The sequence below is a fragment of the Sus scrofa genome, chromosome 9 (genome assembly GCF_054392235.1).
Source record: "Sus scrofa isolate SSC_HxYL_T2T_F1_AM1 chromosome 9, Sscrofa_HxYL_maternal_Yorkshire_Landrace_v2.0, whole genome shotgun sequence".
NCBI lineage: Eukaryota > Metazoa > Chordata > Mammalia > Artiodactyla > Suidae > Sus > Sus scrofa.
In genome coordinates, this window is record NC_139391.1 from 72,435,882 (window position 1) to 72,455,846 (window position 19,965).

The following is a 19,965-nucleotide window of genomic DNA, read 5'->3' on the forward strand; positions in this document are numbered from 1 at the left end:
TTTGATGCTAGCCATTCTGACTGGTGAGAAGTGATATCTCACTGTAGTTTTGTTGTGCATTTCTCTCATAATTAGCAGTGTTGAACATCTTTTCATGTGCTTTTTGGATATCTCTCTGTCTTCTTCGGAGAAATGCCTGTTTAGATCTTCTGACCATTTTTTGATTGGGTTGTTTGTTTTTTCTGATATTGAGCTTCATGAATTGTTTGTATATTTTGGCAATTAATTTCCTGTCAGTCCCTTCATTTCCAAAGATTTTCCTCCCATTCTGTGGGCTGTCTTTTCATTTCATTAATGTGCAAAAGCTTTTAAGTTTAATTATGTTTGTTTTTATTTTCATTACTGTAGAATGTGGATCAAAAAGATATTGCTGGAGTTCCTGTTGTGGCTCAGTGGAAATGAACCCGACTAGTATTCATGAGGATGCGGGTTCAATTGCTGGCCTAACTCAGTGGGTTAGTGATCTGGCACTGCCATGAGCTGTGGTGTAGGTCACAGACATGGCTTGGATCTGCCGTGGATGTGGCATAGGCCGGCAGATGCAGCTCTGATTGAACTCCTAGCCTGGGACCCTCCATGTGCTGTGGGTGCAGCCCTAAAAAAGTTAAAAAAAGGATATTGCTGCAGTCTCTGTCAAAGAGCGTTCTTCTTATGTTTTCCTCTAAGAGTTTTATTGTATCTAATCTTATATTTAGGTATTTAATCCATTTTGAGTTTATTTTTGTTTATGGTATTAGAGAGTGTTCTAATTTCATTCTTTTACCTGTAGTTGTTCAGTTTTCCCAGCACCACTTATTGAGGAGATTTTCTTTTCTTCATTTTATATTCTTTACTCCTTTGTCATGGTTTAGTTGAACATAGGTGCATGGGTTTATTTCTGGGCTTTCTATCTTGTACATTGAGCTATATTTCTGTTTTTGTGCCAGTACCATATTGAAGTTTTGCAGTTGAGTCTAAGGTCAATGATACTGATTCCTCCAGCTCCATTTTTCTTTCTTAATATCGCTTTGGCTATTTAGAGTCTTTTGTGTTTCCATACAAATTAAAAAAAATTTTTTTGTTCTAGTTCAGTGAAAAATGACACTGGTAATTTGATAGGATTGCGTTAAATCTATAGACTGTCTTGGACTGTATAGTCATTTTGACAATATTGATTCTTCCAATCTAAGAAACATGGCATATCTTTCCATTTGTTTGTGTCATCTTTGATTTCTTTCACAGTGTCTTATAGTTTTCAGACTACAGGTCTTTTGCCTCCTTAGGTAGGTTTATTCCTAGGTATTTAATTCTTTTTGATGCAATGGTAAATGTGATTGTTTCTTTTATTTCTCTTTCTGATGTTTTGTTGTTAGTGAATTGAAATGCAAGATATTTCCTGTATTAATTTTGTATCCTGCAGGTTCCCATGTTGGTGCAGTGGTAACAAACTCAACTAGTATCAAGGACACAGGTTTGATTCCTGGCCTCACAGTTGTGAACTGTGATGTAGGTCACAGACGCGGCTCAGATTCTGCATTGCTGTGGTGTAGGCTCCAATTTGACCCCTAGCCTGGGAACCTCCATATGCTGTGGGTACAGCCTGAAAAAGGACAAAAAAAATGTAACTTTGCCAAATTCATTGATGAGATCTAATAGTTTTCTGATAGGATCTATCTTTAGGATTTTCTATGTATAGTTTCATGTCATCTGCAAACAGAGACAGTTTTACTTCTCTTTTCAAATTTGGATTCCTTTTATTTCTTTTTCTTCCCTATTGCCATGGCCAGGACTTCCAAGACTATGTTGAATAAAAGTGGCTATAGTGGACATCCTTGTCTTGTACCTGATCTTATCAGCTTCTCACCGTTGAAAATGATGTTAGCTGTGGATTTGTCACATATGGCCTTTATTATGTTGAGATAGATTCCCTCTATGCCCACTTTCTGGAAGGTTTTTTTTTTTAAATCATAAATTGTTTTTGGATTTTGTCAAAAGCTTTTTATGCATCTATTGAACTGACCATATGGTTTTTATTCTTCAGTTTTTATGTGGTGTATCATGCTGATCGATTTGCAGTTATTGAAAAATCCTTGCATCCCTGGAATCAATTCCACTTGATCATGGCGTGTGATCCTTTAAATGTAATGTTGTATTCAGTTTGTTAGTATTTTGTTGAGACTTTTTGTATCTATATTCACTAATGATATTGGCCTATAATTTTCTTTTGTATGCTATCTTTGTCTGGCTTTGGTATTTGTATGAATTACTTTGGGAGCTTTCCTTCCTCTGTGCATTTTTGGAATATTTTCAGAAGTATAGGTGGTAACTCTTCTCTGAATGTTTAATGGAATTCACCTGTGGAGCCATCTGGTCCCTGACTTTTGTTTGTTGAAAGTTTTAAAATCACAGTTTCAATTTCAGTACTTGTAATTGGTCTGTTCACATTTTCTATTTCTTTTTTGGTTTGTTTGGAAAATTGTACCTTTCTAAGAATTTGCCTATTTCTTCTAAGTTGTCCCTTTAATTGGCATATAGTTGCCTCTTTATGATTTCTTTCCTTCTACTAACTTTGGGTTTTGTTTGTTCTTATTTCTCTAGTTGATTTAGCTGTATGTCAGGTTGTTTTTGAGATTTTTCTTATTTCCTGAGGCAAAGTTTTATTGCTATGAACTTCCCTCTGGGAACTTCTTTTGCTGCATCCAATAGGTTTTGGATCATCATGCTTTAATTTTCATTTGTCCCTAGGTTTTTTTTTTTTTTTTTTTTTTTTTTTTTTTTGCCTTTTTGCCATTTCTTGAGCTGCTCCCATGGCATATGGAGGTTCCCAGGCTAGGGGTTGAATCGGAGCTGTAGCCGGCGGCCTACACCTCAGCTACAGCAATACAGGATCCAAGCCGCATCTGCGACCTACACCACAGTTCACGGCAACGCTGGATCCTTAACCCGCTGAGCAAGGCCAGGTATCGAACCCGCAACCTCATGGTTCCTAATAGGATTTGTTAACTGCTGAGCCATGACGGGAACTCTGGTATTTTTTTTTAATTCCCTCTTTGATCCTTTGGTTTCTTAGTAACATATTGTTTAGTCTCCGTGTATTTGTGTTTTTGCAGTTTGTTTTTCTTCTTATAGTTGATTTTAATCTTATAGCATTGTGGTCAGAAAAGATGGTCAGTATGATTTTAATATTCTTAAATTTACTGAGGCTTGATTTATGGCCCAGCCTGTGATCAGTCCTAGAAAATGTTCCATGTGCACTTGAGAAGAATGTGTATTCTCTGGCTTTCAGATGGAATGTTCTATAAATATCACTTAAATCTTTTTGGTCTAATTCATTATTTAAGGCCTGAGTTTCCTTATTGATTTTCTCTCTGGATTATCTGTCCATTGCTATAAGTGGGGTGTTTAAGTCCCCCACTATTATTGTGTTATTATTGAATTCTTCTTTTATGGCTATTAGCACTTGCTATATATATTGAGTTGCTCCTATGTTGGGTGCATATATATTTACAATGTTGTGTCTTCTTCTTGGATTGATCCTTTGATCATTATGTAGTGACCTTCTTTGTCTCTTTTAACCATCTTTATTTTAAAATCTGTTTTGTCTTATATGAGTATTGCTACTCCAGCTTTCTTTTGATTTCCATTTGCTTGGAATATCTTTTCCCAGCCTCTCACTTTCAGTCTCTATGTGTCCTTAGATATGAGATGGGTTTCTTATAGACAGCATATATATGTGTCTTGTTTTTGCATCCATTCAAGTAGTCTGTGTATTTATATTTTAGAGTTTAATCCATTAACATTTAAGGTAATTATTGATATGTATATTCTTATTGATATTTTGTTAATTGTTTTTTTCTTTCCTTCCTTTTTTTGTAGTCTTCTCTTGTGGTTTGATAACTGTCTTAGTGTTGTCTATGGATTGCTTTCTCTTTTTTGTGTGTGTGTATCTATTGTAGATTTTTGGTTTGTGGTTACCATGAGGTTTTAATATAGCAGTCTGTATATGTATATATAAGATTGCTTTTAAGTTGTTGGTCTCTTAATTTCAAATGCCTTTCCAGTGTCCTGCAACCTTACTCTCCTCTCTTGATTGCTGGCTTTGATATAATATTTGTGTTTGGTTGTTTTCCTACCTTTACTATATGTTTGCCTTTACTGGTGAGACTTCTTATTTGTAATTTTCTTGTTCTAGTTGTGGCCTTTTCTTTTCTGCCTAGAGAAATTCCTTTAGTATTTGTTGTAAAGCTGGTTTAGTGGTACTGAATTTTCCTAGCTTTTGCTTGTATGTAAAGCTTTTAATTTCTCTGTTGAATCTGAATGAGAGCCTCACTGGGGAGAGTATTCTTAATTGTAGATTTTTCCCTTTCATCACTTTAAATATATTGTGCCACTCCTTTGTGGCCTGCAGAGTTTCTGCTGAAAAATCAGCTGATAACCTTATGGGGGCTCTTTTGTATGTTATTTATTGCTTTTCTCTAGCTGCTCTTAATATTTTCTCTTTGTCTTTAACTTTGGTCAGTTTGATTAGTATATGCCTCAGTTTGTTCCTTCTTGGGTTTATCCTATATGGAACTCACTGTGCTTCCTGTACTTGAGTGAATATTTCCTTTTTCGTGTTAGGAAAGTAGTTGGCTATTATCCCTTCAAATACTTTCTCAGGTTCATTCTCGCTCTCTTCTCCTTCTGGCACCCCTGTAGGGTGAATTTTGATGTGTTTAATGTTGTTGCATTTAATGGTGCCTCAGAGTTCTCTTAGATTTTTGCAATTTCTTTTTATTCTTTTTTCTCTATTCTGTTCCATGTTAGTGATTTCCACCAGTCTGTCTTCCATCTCACTTATTTATTCTTCTGCCTCATGTATTCTATTGATTCCTTTGAGCATATTTTTCTTTCTTTCTTTCTTTTTTTTCTTTTCTTTTCAGGGCTGCATCTATGGCATATAGAAGTTCCCAGGCTAGGGGTCAAATTGGAGCTGCAGCTGCTGGCCTATGCCACAGCCATGGCAACACCATATCTGAGCTGTATCTGCAACCTATGTCACAGCTCACAGCAATACTGGATCCTTAAACCACTGAGTGAGGCCAGGGATTGAATCTGCATCCTCATGGATCCTAGTCAGGTTCTTAACTAGCTAAGCTACAATGGGAACTCCCCTTCTGGTGTATTTTTCATTTCAGTTAATTTATTACTCATTTCTGTCCCTTAAATCGTCTATATCTTTTTAAAACATTTCTTATAGTTTCTCAATCTTTGCCTCCAATTTTTCCCGAGATCTTGGATCCTCCCTACTACCACTATTCTGAAGTCTTTTTCAGGTAGGTTTCCTATCTCCTCTTCACTTAGTTGTTCTTCTTTTTTTTTTTTTTTTTTTTTTTTCTTGTTCTTTCATCTGGAGTGTATTTCTCTGCTGTTTCATTTTGTCTTGCTTTCTGTGTTTGTGATCTGCTTTCTGCATGCTGTAGGATTGTAACTCCTCTTGCTTATGGTGACTAATCCCTAGTGGGTGAAATTGATCTAGGGGCTTGTGTCGGCTTCCTGATGGGAAGGACTGGAGCCTGTCCATTATTGGGTGGAGCTGGGTCTCACCCCTCTTGCAGACAGGGCCATGTTGAGGGGTGTGATTAAAGACAACTGTGTGCCTAGGAAAACTTTACGTAGGCAATCTGTTGATGGGTGGGGAGCCCCAGTCCCTGCAGGTTATACTTGGGTGAGGCCAGAGTTTTCCAAAATGGCAGCCTCCAGAGGAGCTCATGCTGATTCACTGGGACTTCTGCCTCCAGTGTCCTGCCCCCAAAGTTAGCCACAGCTGACCTCTATTTTCTCAAGAAACCTTGCATGACCTATAGGTAGGTCTGGCCCAGATTCTTATGGAGTCCCTGCTGTGTTATGGGCACCAGAGCATATACCTAGTCTGCACCCTCCAAGAGTGGAGTCTCTTTCCGCAGTCCTGTGGAGCTCCTGTAATCAGGCTGACCTTCAATGAGCAAAATGCCCCGGGGGGTCCTCTTCCCAATGCTGGGCTGAGGGCTGGGAATTCTGAGATGGAGTTCAGAACTCTCACTCCTGTGGGAGAGCCTCTGTGATTAGTTATTTTCCAGCTTCTGTGTCACCCACCTTATGGGTATGGGATTTGCTTATATTCTGAAAGCGCCCCCACCCCCGCTGTCGTGTTGTAGTTTCTTCTTTGTCTTTTGGGGGTAGGACACCTTGTTTTGTAGCTTCCAGTCTATTTTTTGACAGTTACTTGTAATTTTGGTGTTTTCATCAGAGGAGGCTAACTGAAGTCCTACTCTGCCATCTTCTCTCTTCTGTATCTCTGTCACGTTATTTAAAAGTGTTATGTCCTTGGGGAAGTAACTTAACCTCTCTGTAACTCACTTTGTCCTTGACAAGAGGGAGACTTAAATGAGATAATCACATAAAGTCTCAGCCCAAAGTCTGATCTATAGCCAATGCTCAATAAATATGTTGATGAATATTAATTTATTTTCAAGATAAATTATAGGTAAAACAATTAGCAGCACTTAAATATAGTTCATTCTTAATGCCCTAGACTCATATATTTTCTCTTACATTTACAGATTGCTTAAAATTATGTTTTCTTTGTAGCTCAGTGTCTGAAGCCAGTGATAGATCATGGAAAGTTATCTGTGGATCAAGATAAATATACTGAGTCTGAAATTATCACCGTCCAGTGTGACTCTGGCTATGGTTTGGTTGGTCCCCAAAATATCACTTGCATAGAAGACAGAACCTGGCACCCACAGGTGCCCAAGTGTGAATGGGTAAGTGGCACAATCCAAGGAAGTTTCTGTGCTGTCAAACTCAAAATGGGTGCCTTCCCCAAAGGACTGTCCTGTTGGGAAAGGGGATGTCTTTCTCAGCAGGCTTCATTTCTGGGTCCTTCAAAGGACCTCTCACTTTTGCCTTGAAGCCCCCTGGTCAGATAGGAGTGGCAAGTTTTCCTGCTGTCCCTTGAGAAACAGGGAAAACTGAACCTCTTTGGATTGGAGGGTCTCAGAGACCTGGGTGTTCTGACTCCTGCCTTCACTTTTCTAGACTGCATAACATACTGTTGTTGCATTTCTGGATGGTCAGCAGAAATAGTCTCTGTCCCCCCAGAGGCTTTCTGGGAGGCTGTGTCAGAGCAGAGCTGGATCCTGCTGAAGGAGATGATGGTGGGGCCTGAGGTTTTCTTGGTTTTCCTGCTCACCCACGAGTCCTGGGGTGGGTCTTGGTCCTAATCTCTGGCCCCTCCTTTGTCAGCAGGAACCACCCCTCCCTCATTTTTGAGAGAGTAGCCTTTCCAGCCCACTCACCACCTATTTTTCCTTTAGGAGTACCCCGAAGACTGTGAGCAAGTGCATGAAGGCAAAAAACTCATGCAGTGTCTCCCAAACCCGGAGGAGATAAAATTGGCCCTGGAGCTGTATAAGCTGTCCTTGGAAATTAAACTACTGAAGAGACAGATAGACGAGAAAGCCGATCTTGAGTCATCAGTGTAATTTTTCCCAAGAGATGGAGGAAAAATGTGCCTTGACACCTTTAATCTAATATGGATAATTTCAGTTTATCAACCGTATTCTCTCTTTTACACTATCATTTATGATAATTATTATCCAGAAAGTATCATTTGTTAATCATTACTGTTTTGAGACTGTAGCCTTATTGATCAGCTTCTGATTCATATTTTTGCTTTTCTTGACACGGAATACACATTTTTAAAATTAAAAATTTACATATTAAGAAGATTTTGTCTTCATTGTAATTAGGACTCGGTGAAATGAGGTCCATGAACAAACCCACATATGAAGTTAATACATTTATTTTATTGTAAGGACCTTGGATATATGGACATGAGTTCATACTAAGACATTTCTCTTGACTGCTTTTACTCCACAGTTCCACATGCACGGATCTCTCAGGTGCTCAGTATTTAGGTTAAGTACCAAAAGCCTGGTCCATTGCTCCGATTTGAAGCAGACATGCTTTTTTCTAAACCCCCATGCACTTGGCCCCTGCCTCACTAAAGCTCCCTCTTGACTTTTGCTCACCAGAAGGGGATTTATATCTGTGTATGACCACCTGATTCCATCCTCAGAGAACAATCTCTGAAAGCCTGAGGAGTGGAAGCCCACTCGGCAGCTACCTGTGTGCTCCCAAGACCTCAATCTGTTTTCATTCTTATTTTTTTGTAACAGAAAGTAAAAATGGCCCAAGCAACTACCTTCCATATGAGGAGAAAACTCATATTAATCATATTTATGCCTCAGGCTATTTGGAGACTTTTGTTTCTTCTACTCACTGCTTCCTCTAGTTCTTGCATCCCCTGAAATCTCTCATCCATATCTCATCTCCTTTGGTTGTCCCTTCTCTCTTTTGTACACAGAACTCTATGGGGGAATATTGACTTCTTTTAATTTCCTGAAATGTACTCTAATGAAGCCATGGTGTGTAGCAGACTTTCACTAACCTTAGACATACCAGGGAGATTTGAACTGCTGGAGAAACCTACCTAACATGGAGGCTAACGTGGACCCATGGTCTTAAAGCTATTTGCCTGGTTCTATTCCTAGGAATTTCTTTTGGTTGATGTTTCTTTGGGATTTCTCCCAAAACAAATGGGGATCTACTTTCCTTGGGAGGTACCCCAGACAGCACCATGTTTGAATGGGGGTAATAAAATGGGGAAGGAAGGACAGCCTCAAGAAGGAGCATTATTGAGAAAGTCTTTGCCATTGCAAAAAAGAAGCTCAATCATGCTGACTTCCCTCTGAGAGCAGGTGGAACACAATTCTAAGTTGTCTTTCTAAGGAGGAAGACCTGGTATTTATTCACCAGTTCTCTCCTCTCGCTGTAAAGACTTGCTCTAGAAGCACTTAAACCCAAGCACATCTGACCCACACTGCCTGCTATTGGGGCGGGTAATGAGACATCAGACACAGAGACAGGGGTAGTGGCGCTGCTTGTGGGAACCTCCAGCGTAGGGTTGTGGGCAGAGCACAGATGACATCTTCTCTGGTTGCTTTTTCTCTGTCAACCTGTTGTTCCAGCCTATCCCTTCTCCTCTTCTCAAATACATCATTTACCTCTTTTAGACTCTTGCAACCATTGGCGTTTGTTGCCCATAACATAATTCCCTTCATTTTTTTAGAGTAAGCTATTTAGTTCTTCATTCGCCAAATCTCACAAATCAAATATTTGCTTACACTGCCTGCAAAACAACTAAAATTACCAATTTACTGTAGTAAATAGTGATTTATCTGTTTTGATTTGGGATATGAATACATAGCATGAGCCCCACGGGTGCCTCATACACTGTGAATAGAATTGCATCATTGTGTACTCTTATTGTTCCAATGCCATGTGTACTATGACTGTCATTTTCACATTCATCATCAAACAAATAATCTAAGAGAGTGGAAGATGCTATAGGAATGTATATGAGTAGAGAAAGCTTAGAAAGTTTTTCAGAATTTATAGCAGAGAAACTTGCTTAACCTGCTGCTCATTTAAGGTTTGAGTGAGAAGAAGAAAGGGGTCTTGGATGTTTTATACCAAAAATTAAAAAAAAATTTTTTTGTCTGTGCCTGCTGCATACAGAATTCTGGGACAGGGATTGAACATGTGCCACAGCAGCAATCCGAGCCTCAGCAGTGACAATACTGGGTCCTTAACATGCTGAGCCACCAGGAACTCGTGTACCCAAAATTTAAGTTTAGGGCAGACAGGGAAGGAAAGGCAGACAATAAGGGATGTGTTATCAAGCAACATCCAGGAGCCTAACCCCAGAGGGAACTGGTAAAGATGCTGAACTCACCTCTTGGAGTAATCACCCAAAGGTGAGGGAGCTGGGGTAGTGACATGCTAACTTCCATCAGTTGTCAGCGGGGAGCTGCTTCTGGGAAGCGTTACTTACCTCCCTTTTGTCCTGCTAAGTAAAAATCAGAGTAGCTTTAAAGAGCTCTGGAAAAGCCTGGGCAAAAGGAAACAGAACTGGCAGCTATAAGTTGGCCAGACTGTGCTGAAAGTGTAGGGCCCTGTGGTGGTACAGACAAGACTTGACGGCATCTGCTACACATTTCAGCGCATAGTGGATGCTCACACACCTGCAGGCTCACTTTTGTGACTTTCTCTGGTTCTTAGATCCACATTTTCCTCTTGAGTTTTCATTTTACTAAAGCCCATCCTTTGGGGACTGACTGAGAAGTGACGCTCAGGAAATGAAAATTTTGTTTTGGCATATTTGAAACTGTCTTCATTTTCACACTTGGCTGGATGTAGAAGGCTAGGTTAAAAATAAATTTCCCTCTCATTTTAAAGGAATATCTCTACTGTCTTATATACTCACCGTACAGTTATTGAAATGTCAGAGGACATCCTGACTTCTGACCTGATTATTCCTCCCACCAAAATCTGGAAGCTTTTGGAGAAAAACTCAGCACCCATGATGAGGTTTTGAACCAAAATATCAGGTTAATGCAGTTTACTATATTTTATTTCTTCATCCTGACTATTCTTGATGAACCCTTTTAGTCTGTAAACACATATTCTTGTGGTTGAGAAATTTTCTTAAAATAGTTTCTTCAATAATGTTTCTTCACTATTTTCTCTTTATAGAAGTCCAACAGGTCTACAGAATCTCATTTTTTTTTTTTTTTGTCTTTTTGCCATTTCTTGGGCCACTCCCATGGCATATGGAGGTTCCCAGGCTAGGGGTCCAATTGGAGCTGTAGCCACCGGCCTACGCCAGAGCCACAGCAATGCGGGATCCACGCCGTGTCTGCGACCTAAACCACAGCTCACAGCAACGCCGAATTCTTAACCCACTGAGCAAGGGCAGGGACCGAACCCGCAACCTCATGGTTTCTAGTCGGATTCGTTAACCACTGAGCCACAATGGGAACTCCCAGGATCTCATTGTTGATTATCTACTTTTGTTGTGTATTCTGTCTTCATTCTTACCCCCAACACTTGACACACTTCTTAGGAAATTTTCCTGTCTTTATATTTCAACCCTTTTGTTGAATTTTCCAATTTCCTTTAAGAACACTTTATGACATTTCCCAAAGGATTTTTATTCTTTGCTTTAAAAAAAAAAAAAAAAAGTATCCTGGGAGTTCCCACTATGGCACAGTGGGTTAAGAATCCTACTGCAGGAGCTTGTGTCACTGTAGAGGTGTGGGTTCAGTTCCTGGCCTGGAGCAGTGGGTTAAAGGATCTAGCATTGCCACAGCTGCAGTGTAGTTCACAGATGTGGCTTGGATTCAATCCTTGACCCTGGGAACTTCCATATGCCGTATGTGCGTGCTTAATAATAGTAAAAAAGAAATGCTGTTCTTTCTACTTAGATGAATGCTTGTCTCCATGCATCTATTTGTAATAGAGAAGTGTTATTTTGCTTCCCGCAAACCTTTGTTAGTAATCATTGGTCAGTTCTTTTTGAAGCATGAGGCCTGACTACTCTAATTAAAAATTCATGTATATGAACAAATTTTACTAACAGTAGACTTGCAGACTGGTGGGACAGTGAGACGTTTTAAATTAAATTGTTGTTATAACATAGACTGCTAATTGTTTTGTTATATTAAGCCTTTTTTAATTTTAAGAAACAGAACCACTTCCACCATTTAATTTATTTTTTAATTTAATTTTTAAAAATTATTTACCCAATACAAATTTTTTTCTACTGTACAGCATGGTGACCCAGTTACACATACATGCACACATTCTATTTTCTCACATTTTCATGCTCCATCATAAGTGACTAGACAGAGTTCCCAGTGCTACACAGTAGGATCTCATTGCTAATCCATTCCAGAGGCAATAGTTTGCATCCATTAACCCCAAGCTCCTAATCCATCCCACTCCCTCCCTCTTCCGCCTTGGCAACCACAAATCTGTTCTCCAAGCAGCATTTTATTTTATTTTATTTGTTTTTTATTTTTATTTTATTTATTTTTTTTTGCTATTTCTTGGGCCGCTCCCGTGGCATATGGAGGTTCCCAGGCTAGGGGTTGAATCGGAGCTGTAGCCACTGACCTACGCCAGGGCCACAGCAACGTGGGATCCAAGCTGCATTTGCAACCTACACCACAGCTCACGGCAACGCCAGATCGTTAACCCACTGAGCAAGGGCAGGGACCGAACCTGCAACTCATGGTTCCTAGTCGGATTCATTAACCACTGAGCCACGACAGGAACTCCCAAGCAGACATTTTAAATATCAGCAGGACACATTGCTCTTCAGCTAGAGCCTCCCTTGGAGCAACTTTCCAGTGGGTGCGGTTTCCTGGTCACTCTCTTAGAAGAGAAGGTGCTTGACAGACTTACAGATATGGAGAATGAACAGGTCCTCCCAACACAATAGAAATAAAGACAAAAATAAACCAATGGGACCTAATCAAACTTACAAGTTTTTGCACAGCAAAAGAAACCATTAAAAAAAAAAAACTGTAAAAGACAATCTACGGAATGGGAGAAAATAGTTTCAAATGATGCAACTGACAAGGGCTTAATCTCATGAAAACAACTTATACAACTCAACAGCCAAAAAACAAACAACCCAATTGAAAAATGGGGAGAAGACCTAAATAGACATTTCTCCGAAGAAGATATACAGATGGCCAAGAGGCACATGAAAAAATGCTCAACATCACTAATTATTAGGTAAATGCAAATCAAAACCACATTGATGTCCAACTTCATTATCAGTCAAAATGACCATCATCAGTAAGTCTACAAATAACAAATGCTGGGAGGGTGTGGAGAAGAGAGAACCCTCCTACACTGTTGGTGGGAATGTAAATTGGTACAACCACTATGGAAAACAGTATGGAGATTCCTCAGAAAACTAAATATAAAACTACTGGAGTTCCCATTGTGGCTCAGTGGAAACAAATCTGACTAGCATCCATGAGGATGCAGGTTTGATCCCTGGCCTTGCTCAGTGGGTTAAGGATCCAGCATTGCCATGAGCTGTGGTATAGGTTGCAGATGTGGCTTGGATCTGGTGGTGTTGTGTCTGTGGCATAAGCCAGCAGCTACAGCTCTATTTCAATCCTTAGCTTGAAAACTCCATATGCCTTAGGTGCAGCCCTAAAAAGACAATAAATAAATAAATAAATAAATAAATAAATAAATAAATAAAACAAACTATCATATCATATGATCCCACAATCCCACGCCTGAGGGGACTTGGTCCTTGGCTGACCATGTGAACAGAACTGCTAACCATCCTAATTGCCCTTATGCCTTGATTTCATGAAAAACAAATTAATTTCCCTCTGGTTTGAGCCACTGAACTTTTGGGTGTCCTATTTCCTGACATGTATAGGATGTCACTAATCCCCCCATATTAGTGATTTTTAGTGTCCCCTCTGTTGTTGTCCAGTTTCTCCAGAGAAAGAGCCTCTGTTCTCCTGCCTGCTTATTTACAACTTGAACCTCTGCCATCCAAGATGAGGAGATGACTGCTTCTACAATCTCTTTGAATTCTGTTTCCTCCCTCCACCCCTCAGCCTATTTCCATCACGTGACTTTGTACTATCAACATCAAGAGAACATTCCTGAAATAATTGCTCCCCTGCCTAGAAGGCAGGGCATTTACATGGGTCTCCTAGTTTTAATGAGATGTTTTCCCTTCCACTGTGATTAGGTCATCTTTGTCTTTCCCTCAGAAGTTTGCTCACAGCAGTGCTGAATATTTATACCATGAGTAAAAAAGTGTATACAGTTCTATGAAATGTTAATTTGGTGCTAACGTTTAGTTCAGCCAAAGAGAAATCAACTGCAGAACCTCCGCTGAAATTACCCTCTGACCACAGGAAAATAAATTACAACTAAGTGCATTATTTTAATAAACAGGGGGAGAAGGAAATTGGTAAACCAGAGGCTCTGTCATGAAAAGTTTTTACTAAAGGGAGACTGTATTGATGGTACTGTCACTTTGTATTCATGGGAGCTAAAGAAGGGATGTTATTTTCTAAAATTCCTCTGAATCCAGGAGTTATTCTTCCTAGTCTTGTTTTCACCAATTGTAGGTAAATAATCAATTTCTGATACTGATAATGAGCCTGTTTGAGGATTTAAAGAAATGATGATCTCACATCAAAATTTAAAATATATTTAAGTATATTTTATTCAAAATATATTTATTCAAAAATATTTAAATATTCTAAATGAATTTATACAATTGAAATTTATTTCCAAAAAATAATTTTTCTTACAACCATTAGATGTCATCTATCTCAATACCATAGAAACTTGGGTATTATAAGCTTTAAATTACAACCAATTTTAGCATGTATCAGTCTGGGTTCAATCAGAAGATGTAAATCATGCAATGATTTAAACAGGGGAAACTGAATATAAAGAATTATTAAATTGTGTTAGAAGAGAAACTATAGGTGATAAGAAAACTCTTATGTGGTTCCCTAGGGCTATGGGAAAGAACTCAAGGCAAATCTCAAAAAGGAGCCCTTTTCCAATGCTTGGGTTTAGGTATCACTGGAAAAGGAATCATTGCAAACTTCTAGATGCCAGAGGAGTTCGCTAAGTTGCCTGGACCAGAGCTGGTCTGTAGACACCAATCCTTAAGGATGCAGGAAGAGCATAAATGAGCTGCAGCCAGCCTAGGGACACTAGAGTGTTCTTTCTCTGTAAAGTGAACTGCAGATAGTGGCCAGGAGCGCAGGTGTGCAGAGTGACAGGGGACACAATAGCAAGCCTACAAGACAGAGGTGGGGTGCAAGGCTCATGGCAGCTGGTGGCCAGGTATGCGGGCATGCAGATGGAGGGCTGATGTGGCAGAGGCCTGGCATAGCACCCCTGTCAGGTGAACCACAGGAAGGGGGTGGCCAGGCTAGTTCAGGGCTGCAAAATTACCATAGGATGTATGATCTGGACACAGGGCAAGGGCAATGTGCCACTGGATATCCTCCTGCTCCCACTGCTAAGCCACTGAGAAGCAGCAGGAGTGACTTCTTCCTACAGTGTTCCTCTAGCACCCTCTACTGGGAGAATTTAGCATCATGCTCACTGAAAAGAGGAAATGTTGAAAGGAATTCTGTTCATTTATCACAGAACTGCCTGTAATACATGGTGGATTTGGAGCCAAAGGGCAATACATTGATAACTGACACAGGATATATAACTTAAAGTTACTAAAATAAAAATGTAAAGTTGAAATCCCTCAAAAATTGCCTAGAGTTAAATCTACAAAGAAGGAAATGCTGGAAGAGTGGCAACAAATTTATGAAAATTTAGATTTATAATCTAAATTTATAATCTAAATTTTGTAATTTTTTTTAGTTTTAGCTAAGGAAAAATGGGAAATACAGTGATTATATGTTTCCTGTTGGTTGATAAAACTAAGCATATTTCTGAAAGAGGAGCTTATTTGTTCTTATTAAGGGGGAGAGGGAGGGGAAAGGAGTGGGATGGACTGGGAATATGGGGTTAATAGATGGAGACTATTGCCTTTGGAGTGGATAAGCAATGAGATCCTGCTGTATAGCACTGGAAACTATATCTAGTCACTTATGATGGAGCACAATAATGTCAGAAAAATAATGTGTATATGTAGGTGTGACTGGGTCACCTTGCTGTGCTGTAGAAAATTGACAGAACACTATAAACCAGCTATGATGGAGAAAAAAATAAAAATTGTTTAAAAATAAAATATGTAATATTAAAATAGAAAATTAAATTTTATCTCATTGGATTATTTTGTAAGAAACCCGGAATAACATCATGGATGACACCATCGCTAATTGCAAAGCTAGTCTTCCAATAGCCAAAAATATAGCCTTTTATAAGAACCGAGTTGATCTATTAAGACAGAAGTTGAGATTGATGCTTTTGCAAGGAATTAAACTACTGATATCCAGGCACACAGCTACTAAAGCTCTATTTTGAAAAAATATGGACTGTTGGAGTTCCCATCGTGGCTCAGTGGTTAACAAATCCGACCAGGAACCATGAGGTTGCAGGTTTGATCCCTGGCCTTGCTCAGCAGGTTAAGGATCCAGTGTTGCCGTGAGCTGTGGTGTAGGTTGCAGATGCGGCTCGGATCCCGTGTTGCTGTGGCTCTGGCATAGGCTGGTGGCTGCAGCTCCGATTCAACCCCTCGCCTGGGAACCTCCATATGCCGCAGGAGTGGCCCAACAAATGGCAAAAAGACAAAAAAAAAAAAAAAAAAAAAAAAAAAAGACCAAAAAAAGACAAAAAAGAAAAAATATGGACTGTTGAATACATAGAGAAATGAATAAATGGCATCTCTGTTAGACAAACGGTTCCCTAATTTGTTGTGTATGGGAATCAGCGGGAGCATTTCAATAATAATTCAGATCCTTGAAGGCTTACCAGATGCATTTATTTGGGGGATGAAGCCTGGGAGTCTGTATTTTAACCACCATAAGGCATTTGGGGGGAAGGGCCTCACTCAAATTTGCAACCTCTCTTTGAGGGCAGTCTACAACCACTCACAGGTTGACACAGTGGTTCAAAGGCCCAGCTCACTTGACCAAATCTCGGACATCTTGGACGGGCCATCCAGCTTTACAGCGCCCCGGGGATCTGCTGAGGCTTCTGGTTTCCCTGCTCAGACTTTCCCACCCACCAGTCCTGGCCACTGCCTCGCTCAGGCTTTGTTCCTGAAAGGACTCCTTAATGAATCACCTGCCTGCAGCTTCCATCCCAAAGTCTTTCCCAGGGAACCTAATGGATGAACTGCTCATAGGTTAACCTCCCCTATGAAATGTTTTGTTTTTTGACCTCCTTGCTCCTTGTTCGTGTTTTTATCTGATAGTTCTCTTTCGGAATGATTTGTGAAGAAGTGTTTTCTATTTAAGGCATGAAATCTTAACTTGTTATCTATGCTTTAATTGTTTTGCTATCTTTTTATTATCCTTTCTAGTTACTTAATAGTGTTTGATATACCAGTGCAGTAAAAATTATACTTGAGTAAAACATGTTTTCCCTTTGTTTTCACCTTTGATGTTGCGATTATAAGCTTTATACCCCCAAAGTATGAGACTCTTCATGGATGTTTAAAGTACTTTCAAGAGACTTATTTAACAACGGAAAATCAGTAGATGCAAACTATTACATTTAGAATGGATAAGCAATGAGGTCCTGCTGTATAGCACAGGGAACTATATCCAATTACTTACGATAGAACGTGGTGGAAGATAATATAGAGAAAAGAATGTATATGTGTGTATATACATATACACACACACACATATATGTATATATATGTATAAAACTAGTTCAGTTTGCTCTACAGCAGAAACTGACAGAACACTGTAAATCAACTTTTTTTTTTAATTTATTTTATTTTATTTTTTGTCTTTTTGCTATTTCTTGGGCCGCTCTCATGGCATATGGATGTTCCCAGGCTAGGGGTCTAATCAGAGCTGTAGCCACTGGCCCACGCCAGAGCCACAGTAATGCAGGATCCGAGCTGTGTCTGCAGCCTTCACCACAGCTCACAGCAACATCGGATTGTTAACCCACTGAACAAGGCCAGGGATCGAACCTACAACCTCATGGTTCCTAGTCAGATTTGTTAACCACTGAGCCACGATGGGAACTCCTCAACTTTACTTTAATAAAAAAATAAAAAACAGAAAATCAGTAGATAAAAGCAAACTTCAGGGATTGCCTATGGTTAGATCCACGGAGGAGGAAATGTTGGAAAAGTAGATAGTGAAGAAAATAACAAAGGGACAAAATGAGAATCAGCTCTAATGGACTGGGGCTTCTTACCCTTACATCTGAAGTTTTGTTATAAAGAAGAAAATATAGGAGCTCTCATCAGCAAGTGCATAACTACTCTCAGGTTGAACCTGCAAAGCCTTGAGAGGATCTGACGTATTGTCAGAACACTCTTGCTATGGATAATATTTGAGGATATAAATATTTAAAAACATTTGTATCATATTTTAATTGTCAGCAACAAATTTGGTTTTAGAGTACAGTTGATCTTCCGAAGCGCTTGGTTTTAATCAAGTCTCACTTCTGAATCCAAATCTTTCAAGCGTTTGGAAACTAAACATGTAGGGAGAGATATGTTTATGACTCAGCATGGAGGAGACGCTGGTTCGATATTCTAGTATTTCTCATCTTTTCAGTTTCTATCCGCCTCCAAAATATATATCTAACTCACTTCAGAAAGACTCTAGTCCTGTCTGTCACAACTTCTTTCCAAACCTGTTTTCTCGTGCCTTATCCCATCACTGCCCTATCACCTTTTTTCAAGTGTCCCCCCTCTCTTGATGTGTAGTGGTCACTTCCTTCCTGTTATTTAGAGTTTTACAAAATAAGCATGAATCCCTAATTATAGCTTCGTGTTGATTTGTTACTTCTTTTTATAAAGGGGATCATGCCATATGTACTATATTGAGTCTGCCTTCTTTTGCTCATGTTCCTGAGATTTATTCATGTTGTGTTATAGCTGTAGTTCATTCATTGTCACTGCTCTATGTTATTGCATTATATGAGCATCCTACACTTTACTTATCCATTTTATTAAGGATAGAATTTACTTTGTTTCAGTTCTTTGGCTATAACACATCTATGAATATTTCTGTACATGTCTTTTGGTGCACACGCTGGTTGTAGAGTGTATATATTCAGCCTTTATAGATAAATTCTCTGAACCCAGGTTTTTAACTTGGCTGTGCTATTTAAATCTATCTGACCATTAGCAGTTACCTAAACTCTCTCTCAACTTTATTTTGGATAAAATGGAGAGAATAATAGTACACGCCTCAGAGTTAACAGATCAATGTTGTAAGCATATGTTCATACAAAGACAGGCTTAGTAACTATCAATATAATTATTAATATTGTTATAAAAAGAATGCATGGAGAGAATAATCCACAATACCTATATGTATTTAGTGTTTGTCATCTCTTGATAGCCTATATACTCTTTTGATAGCTTTTCCTTAAACATGACAAAATCTCAAAAATTGATTTTCAATACATCTCTGTGTTTGACTCCAGAGTGCTGGCCTAGAAATTGTCTTTATTCATTGCAACTGAATATTTGGATCTCATCATAATACTTGCTAAATAAAACCTATATCCGGGGGAACCCAAGTATGAGTGAGCAAGTGATACACACTTAAGAAATTTCTCTCTTCAGAGTTCCCGTCGTGGTGCAGTGGTTAACGAATCTGACTAGGAACCATGAGGTTGCGGGTTCGGTCCCTGCCCTTGCTCAGTGGGTTAACGATCCGGCGTTGCCGTGAGCTGTGGTGTAGGTTGCAGACGCGGCTCAGATTCCACGTTGCTGTGGCTCTGGCGTAGGCTGGTGGCTACAGCTCCGATTCAACCTCTAGCCTGGGAACCTCTATATGCCACGGGAGTGCCCCAAAAAATAGCAAAAAGACAAAAAAAAAGAAATTTCTCTCTTCAATTTCCCCAACATCATGGCCCACATAAAATTTACTACCTAAATCACTGCTGGTAAGATTGGAGTTAATGTGGGTTTTATTTATGTGTAGTTTAAACTCAATTGTAAGAGCCCGCTCTTCATCTTTGGCATATTCTGATTTAGGAGGAGCAGGTTTCAATGCTCTCATTTTTCAGCAAAAATGATCAAGGCTCCAAGATCTTATAGGCCCATGTTTTCTAGCCTCCAGCTCTATATGGTTGTCCAATGATCACTGTTTTTTTTTTTTTTTTTTTTCCTTTCCAATAGGTCATTTGAACCATTCTTCTAATTGTTGCTACTGGGTAAGGATAAACAAAGGAAACAATGAACCATTATTACATGCTATCAGTTGAGGACTGGCTAAAGGGAAGGAGGAAATTAAATATACTCGGCCACTTTTTCCTGCAGTTAATCATTGGCAGAAACAATAAAACTGCCGCTCCTTCTTATCTATTCCTGCTTATTTTCACCTGGACATCCAACCACCAATCACGTGGCTGGAACTCAGAGGCTTTTCAGTTGAGCCTTTCATTGAAAGG

General features: G+C 39.3%; 1 protein-coding gene across 4 annotated transcripts in view; it reads left to right on the forward strand.

The window, feature by feature from the left end:
• The window catches only part of C4BPA (complement component 4 binding protein alpha), a 48,073-nt gene extending 40,348 nt beyond the window's left edge, over positions 1–7,725 (forward strand). For all 4 annotated transcript variants that reach the window (XM_013979647.3, XM_005667550.4, NM_001444700.1 and 1 more), the window contains 2 exon segments: positions 6,589–6,764; positions 7,317–7,725. In XM_013979647.3, the coding sequence (XP_013835101.3) occupies positions 6,589–6,764; positions 7,317–7,484 (344 nt within the window). In that variant the 3' untranslated portion in view covers positions 7,485–7,725.
• The last annotated feature ends 12,240 nt before the right edge of the window (positions 7,726–19,965 follow it).